Source organism: Sparus aurata, chromosome 7 (genome assembly GCF_900880675.1).
Source record: "Sparus aurata chromosome 7, fSpaAur1.1, whole genome shotgun sequence".
Taxonomy (NCBI): domain Eukaryota; kingdom Metazoa; phylum Chordata; class Actinopteri; order Spariformes; family Sparidae; genus Sparus; species Sparus aurata.
In genome coordinates this window covers 853,758-861,257 of record NC_044193.1, presented here as the reverse complement: position 1 = coordinate 861,257, position 7,500 = coordinate 853,758, and the positions used below count along the sequence as shown (strand labels likewise).

Sequence of the window (7,500 nt, the reverse complement as noted above, 5' to 3'; positions counted from 1 at the left end):
CGTGTCCTTAAAGACTCTGTCAGGACACTCCCACACAGTTCAAAGGTTAAAACAGTTGGTTAGAACTGAAGGAGCCTCGAGGATGAGAGGTGAAACTTCCAGGTGCCACAATACAACATTAGGAACTACTGAAGTCAGCATGCTAACGAGCTAGCGAGCCGGCCCGTCAGTATTCTTCTTGAGAAACAGTTAAAATTTGGAGAAAATCGTAGCAAATTAGATTTTAAAGTTAGAATTGAGACGTCGAAGTCAGCGGATATAAACTGAGTCACCGTCACCAGAGCAGTGCTGGTTTGGTAAGATGTGCCGTCTACACTGTTTGAGCTACCTGCTGAACTTTAGCCATATTTACAGATATAGCCACGCTGCTGCTGCTGTCCGGCTCTCAGTGTGACTTCTGTCGTGTTCCACAGTAAAAGTCAAACAGCTAAAAAGAAAACGTCCTGGTCTGTGATCGCAGTCTGGACACATTTCAACATGACTTCGTATCTGAGGAAGAGTTTCTGAGAGTTTCTTTTCAGATCTTTCTTCAATAGCTTTTCTTGTGTTATCATTTATTTTATTGACATGTGAAAATAAATTATTGTAGTTTATTATTGTTTATGACAATGTGCTCAAATAAATCACTTTAAAGGAATAGTTTAACATTTTATTTATCCAGTCAACTAATATCCACAGTCAGCATAAAGACTGTAAGCAGGGGGAGACAGATATCCTGGATCAGTCCTCACCTACCAACACCTCTAACGCTCACTTATTATCTGTGCATAAACAGAAATGTAACAGAATAAGGAGCGAGGGCATTTCACTGCCTGTGGGAAGAACTAGTTTCTTCAGTCTGTTTGTTTTAGATCTGATAGATCTGTATCTCCTCCAGGAGGGCAGGGGGAGACCATGTGATCTCCGGGGTGAGTCGGGTCTTTAATGATACAGCTGGGCTTCTCCTGGAGTCGGCCAGTGTAAATGTCTCTGAGGGGAAGTGTCGTCCTGATGATGCTCCGCTGCCCTCACCACCCGCTGCAGGTCCTTCCTGTCCTGCTGTGCAGCAGGAGAACCACAGCGTGCAGCAGCAGGTCAGGAGGCTTTCTGTCGCTGACCGATAGAAGTTGGTCAGCAGGTGTTGAGGGAAGTGAGCGTGCTTTAGCTTCCTGAGGAAGTAAAGTCTCTGCTGGGCCTTCCCCACCTGATGAGAGATGTGAGTGCTCCAGGTGAGGTCAATCAGTTCCTTGGTTTTCGAGGTGTTTAAGTCCAGGTTGTTGTCTGAACACCATTCTGTCCAAGCTGAGCCTCCTCCCTGTAGGCTGACTCACTGGTGTTTGTATCAGTCCAGTATCCAGGTTGCTCAGTTAGTTGATGGGGGATGACGGTGTTGAATGCTGAGTCCACAAACTGCCCTCTCACATACGAGTCGGGCTGGTCCAGGTGTGTCAGGGCTTGTTGACAGCATCCTCCATCGACCTGTTCGCTCGATAGGTAAACTGGTGTTGGTCCAGATCAGCAGGGATGCAGATCTGATGTGAAACATTTGGTGATTATGTGAGTGAGAGCGACTGGATGATAGTCACTAAGGCAGCTCACTGTACCTTTCTTTGGGACTGAGATGACGGTGCTGACTTCAGGCAGGTGAGGACTGCAGGTTGTAGCAGTGGGAGGATGAAGAGGGCAGAGAAAGCCTCTGCTAGCTGGACTTGAGAATCCTGCCGGTGACCCCGTCTGGACCGGATGCTTTCCTCGCGCTGACTCTACGCAGGGTGGATCTGACCTCATGGTGGTCCAGCTGAACGGCTTTAGGCCTGCAGGTCCCCAGACGTAAACACAGAACCTGGGTCCTGAGACGGGTCCTGAGCCGGTCCTCACCTTGATGTTGAACCGCAGTTTCTGAAGTAATTGACACAGTGTGAAATATAAGTGTATACACGTTACTTTATCCCTTCTCTCTCTTTCTTTATGATACAGACAGTCACAGCTGACTGACATGAGTGACACATACGCTGTGGTCAACAAGTCCAAACAGCCCCACCCACCACAACCAGGCCCCGCCTACGCCACTGTAGCCACGCCCAGAACCAACAGTGGGAGCAGGTAAAGAAACACTTGAAGCTGGTTTAAACAAGAAATAACATGGAGACTCATATTCTTATATTTAATAAAAGAGTTAGAAAACTTTAAAACTACACAAACGTTTAAATGAATAGAAATATTTCTTATTTACAGCTGCTAAGAGGAACTTCCATTTATTGTTGATCCTGTAGACAAAATATAACGAAGGTGACACGAAGTGAACTTTGTTTTAGTGTTGAACCAACAGACTGCTGAGATTCAGAACAATGGGTGCTCTGTGCTGCCCTGCGGAGAGTCTCACCTTGAGTATTTACAACTGTTGATGATTACAGTTATTGAAGGTTGAAGGATCATTTATTTGTCATTCTACAACAAAGAGTTGAACAAAGAAAGGCTCGTCAGTCTCTTTATGCTGCTCAGACAAAAAGTTAATTACAGTGTTGAGGATGAGTTCAGGAGTTTCTCAGCCTGATGAACTGGCTGTCAGGTGTTTATGGGTTGCAGTTGTTGAAGACAAAGAGCCAGCGGAGGAGATGATGTAGTGAATTATGAGCTGTAGTTGTCCTGGTAAACACAGCGACACCTGGCTGTCACAGCTGCTGTGTCTCTGGCAGGTCCAGTAGAGTGGATAAAGTGGATCCGTCCTAATAAACAAGCCCAGAAACTCTGGACAGCAGCAGGAGGAGGCAGGAGAGAGGTGGAGGAGCCTGCTGTGTTCACCTGCTGAACTACAGCTCAGAAACCGACAAAACAGACATCACCAGAACTTCTGTTGGACTGAACAGTCGGGCATAGAGAACGCAACCAACCAATCACAGGCAGAGTGGGTCGGGTCTACTGGGAAGTTGAGTGGGAGCCATAATAACACTGCTGCTATCACTGCTGCTCTGTATCTGGTACCAGTGATGTTCTGGGCGGTTCAAGGTGTGTAAAGACTGAGTGGAGCAGCAAAATCCACAGGGAACATCCTGAACTGTTCCACCACCGGAACATCCTGAACTGTTCCACCACCGGAACATCCTGAACTGTTCCACCATCGGAACATCCTGAACTGTTCCACCACCGGAACATCCTGAACTGTTCCACCACCGGAACATCCTGAACTGTTCCACCATCGGAACGTCCTGAACTGTTCCACCACCGGAACGTCCTGAACTGTTCCACCACCGGAACGTCCTGAACTGTTCCACCACCGGAACGTCCTGAACTGTTCCACCACCGGAACGTCCTGAACTGTTCCACCACCGGAACGTCCTGAACTGTTCCACCACCGGAACGTCCTGAACTGTTCCACCACCGGAACGTCCTGAACTGTTCCACCATCGGAACATCCTGAACTGTTCCACCACCGGAACATCCTGAACTGTTCCACCACCGGAACATCCTGAACTGTCCCACCATCGGAACATCCTGAACTGTTCCACCATCGGAACATCCTGAACTGTTCCACCACCGGATCATCCTGAACTGTTCCACCACCGGAACATCCTGAACTGTTCCACCACCGGAACATCCTGAACTGTTCCACCATCGGAACATCCTGAACTGTTCCACCACCGGATCGTCCTGAACTGTTCCACCACCGGAACATCCTGAACTGTTCCACCACCGGATCGTCCTGAACTGTTCCACCACCGGAACATCCTGAACTGTTCCACCACCGGATCGTCCTGAACTGTTCCACCAACGGAACATCCTGAACTGTTCCACCACCGGAACGTCCTGAACTGTTCCACCATCGGAACGTCCTGAACTGTCCCACCACCGGATCATCCTGAACTGTCCCACCAACGGAACATCCTGAACTGTTCCACCACCGGAACATCCTGAACTGTTCCACCACCGGAACGTCCTGAACTGTTCCACCACCTGGAACATCCTGAACTGTTCCACCACCTGGAACATCCTGAACTGTTCCACCATCGGATCATCCTGACTAACTGTTCCACCACCGGAACATCCTGAACTGTTCCACCATCGGATCATCCTGACTAACTGTTCCACCACCGGAACATCCTGAACTGTTCCACCACCGGAACATCCTGAACTGTTCGTCCACCGGAACATCCTGAACTGTTCCACCACCGGAACATCCTGAACTGTTCCACCACCGGAACGTCCTGAACTGTTCCACCACCGGAACGTCCTGAACTGTTCCACCACCGGAACATCCTGAACTGTTCCACCACCTGGAACATCCTGAACTGTTCCACCACCTGGAACATCCTGAACTGTTCCACCATCGGATCATCCTGACTAACTGTTCCACCACCGGAACATCCTGAACTGTTCCACCACCGGAACATCCTGAACTGTTCCACCACCGGAACATCCTGAACTGTTCCACCACCGGGACATCCTGAACTGTTCCACCACCGGAACATCCTGAACTGTTCCACCACCGGAACATCCTGAACTGTTCCACCACCGGGACATCCTGAACTGTTCCACCACCGGAACATCCTGAACTGTTCCACCACCGGAACATCCTGAACTGTTCCACCACCGGATCATCCTGAACTGTTCCACCACCGGAACATCCTGAACTGTCCCACCACCGGAACATCCTGAACTGTCCCACCACCGGGACATCCTGAACTGTTCCACCACCGGATCATCCTGAACTGTTCCACCACCGGATCATCCTGAACTGTCCCACCACCGGAACATCCTGAACTGTCCCACCACCGGAACATCCTGACTAACTGTTCCACCACCGGAACATCCTGAACTGTTCCACCACCGGAACATCCTGACTAACTGTCCCACCACCGGAACATCCTGAACTGTTCCACCACCTGGAACATCCTGAACTGTTCCACCACCTGGAACATCCTGAACTGTTCCACCACCGGAACGTCCTGAACTGTTCCACCACCGGAACGTCCTGAACTGTTCCACCACCGGAACGTCCTGAACTGTTCCACCACCGGAACGTCCTGAACTGTTCCACCACCGGAACGTCCTGAACTGTTCCACCCACCGGAACATCCTGAACTGTTCCACCACCGGATCATCCTGAACTGTTCCACCACCGGATCATCCTGACCTGTCCCACCACCGGAACATCCTGAACTGTTCCACCACCGGAACATCCTGAACTGTTCCACCACCGGAACATCCTGAACTGTTCCACCACCGGAACATCCTGAACTGTTCCACCACCGGAACATCCTGAACTGTTCCACCACCGGAACATCCTGAACTGTTCCTTGAACTTGCTCGCTTTCTCTCCGTCTGACGGATGTCATTATCTTGTAGGATTATACCATCAGACGGGGGGCGCTCATTTTCCCCCTACATTTCTCTAAATAGACTTGACCTGCAATCGGTTCATTGGATAAACGCATTTCCCATTCCCAGGAGGCTTTGCTCCATTCCTCATTAATCTAAGAACAAACAACAAATTAATTGCAGGTTTTTATTGTGACCATGAAAGTTCTGTAACGCCTGAGAGATCAGAGGGAACCATGACTGAGATATAGAGACTGAGCCAGTGGTATAAATAGTCGTTGGACTTCCACTTTATTCTTATATAGCAGATCTTAGAGATTTTCACAGAGAATTTAAACAACGTCAATAATTTCAATGAGCCTAAGGGCCAACCACGTACATCTCAGGGCCGCTCAGAATAATCTGTGGGCCGGTTCACGCAAATTCATCGGCAGGTAAACTCCAGATCGCCCTGATTGCTGCTCCGCCCCTGGAGAGGAGGACAGTAGCTATGGCGATCTCTGTGGATCTGTTGGTTGTGTAAGCATGATGGTGAGGTGATGGTGAGGTGATGGTGAGGTGATGGTGAGGTGATGGTGAGGGTCCAGGCTGGCAGGGATGTTGTCTACAATGTGCTGGAGAACCAGTTTGTCAAAGCACTTCATCTCAAAGCTTCACCTTCATCGCTCCTGTACCTGCACTGGGGCAGGAACAGGAGCGATGAAGGTCTCCTGTGAGCGAGATGTTAGTAGTGCTAACATCAGCTCGATGATCGGCTCTCAGAGTCACTCTGAGCAGGACGCTGGTTTCTGCCAGAGGATCCTGCTGTTGCCTCCTGTGATCTACAGCAGAAACGTACGTTAATATATCTTCTCTTGATAATCATCCGTTAGGACTGTGCCCGCGAGCCATCACTATGACAACGACTCTGGGGGAGCTCCTATCTACAGCACCGTCAAACCCCGAATCAAAGCTTCCGCCCCACCCATCTATGACATAGCCGCACCGACCAATCAGAGGCAGGGGGAGGGGCCACTGGCACTAAGCAACAATGGAGAATATCAACTTTTGCCAGGTAACAGTGAACAAAAAATGAATGATGTAATAAAGGTAAGAAAACAGGGGATGATGATAGATAACTGACTCTGCTCTCTTCCAGCTAAACGTCTCTCACAGACTGATGATGATTATGAAGATTTCTCCTCCTCAGTCACAGACATGACCAACCTCTGCTCACCTGGTGGGATCGGTCAGTACACCTGTACTCTAAAGGAACAGTCCTGTCATTTAGAAAAAGCCTTCTCTCTGCTGTATTGTTTCATTTCTGGTTTACAGGTGTAGAAACAGGAATGTAAAAACAAGCTGCTGTTGTTTTAACTAACTAACTAAATCCCCCCAAATTTCAGTGTTTCAGGTGTTTTTCACCATCAGAACTTGTTGCTATTAGTCAGTTTTCACCATCTCAGGCGGGTCGACTTCTCTCTTGGTTTTCAGAACAGTTTATAAAGTCCTTCTGTGTGTTTTAATGTTCCAGACTACCTGATATCATCTCGACCCCACAGATGAAGTTTGTTTGATTTACAAATGACTAAACCACCACAACGTGACATAACGAGGGACATGAGTTCAGCTTCTGTGGTTAGAAAGCATCTGCACACGTGCTTCTGATGTCGCACATTAATGCACTGTGCTAAGACCACAAATGAGCGGTTAGCTAACAAGTCGATCACACTGTCAGACCACCATAAGTAGGTCAGAAGATGAGAAGTTCTACTGTCAGATTCAAACACTGATAAATCCTGCAGGCAGGAAGAGTCCGTGACATCACCTCCGCCACATCCATGTCAGCGTTAACCTCAGCATGTCGTCCTGTAACTGTTTGTGTGTTTTTGGTATTTTCAGGGTTTAACTGTCGTATTCAGAAGCCGAGAGGACCCAGAGATCCTCCTGCTGAGTGGAGCCGGCTGGAGAGATGAGACAGCTCCACCTGGTTCACTGTAGACTGCTGGACTGGTCTGGATGTGTTGGACCGGATGAGAGCATTAATGTCCACAGTTATCTTTAACTGCACTGATGTCAGCTGACCGTGAGGCTGAATGTGATCTGATTTCTGTAGTTTGAACTGAACCTTTATTATTCTGATGAAAACTGTAATAAACTGGTGAATATATTTATGGACAGCAGGTGTTCCTGATGAAAACCTCCGTCTGTGTTTAGAAACTGATT

The 7,500-nt window shown here is 48.7% G+C and overlaps 1 protein-coding gene across 1 annotated transcript in view; it reads left to right on the top strand.

Annotated features, from left to right (window-relative positions):
* Positions 1-7,491, top strand: part of ptpn18 (protein tyrosine phosphatase non-receptor type 18) — a 22,748-nt gene extending 15,257 nt beyond the window's left edge. Inside the window, exons 13-16 of the mRNA XM_030422338.1 lie at positions 1,957-2,082; positions 6,168-6,349; positions 6,434-6,523; positions 7,177-7,491. Of these exons, the coding sequence (XP_030278198.1) occupies positions 1,957-2,082; positions 6,168-6,349; positions 6,434-6,523; positions 7,177-7,250 (472 nt within the window). The 3' untranslated portion in view covers positions 7,251-7,491. The remainder of the gene's footprint in view (positions 1-1,956; positions 2,083-6,167; positions 6,350-6,433; positions 6,524-7,176) is intronic.
* The last annotated feature ends 9 nt before the right edge of the window (positions 7,492-7,500 follow it).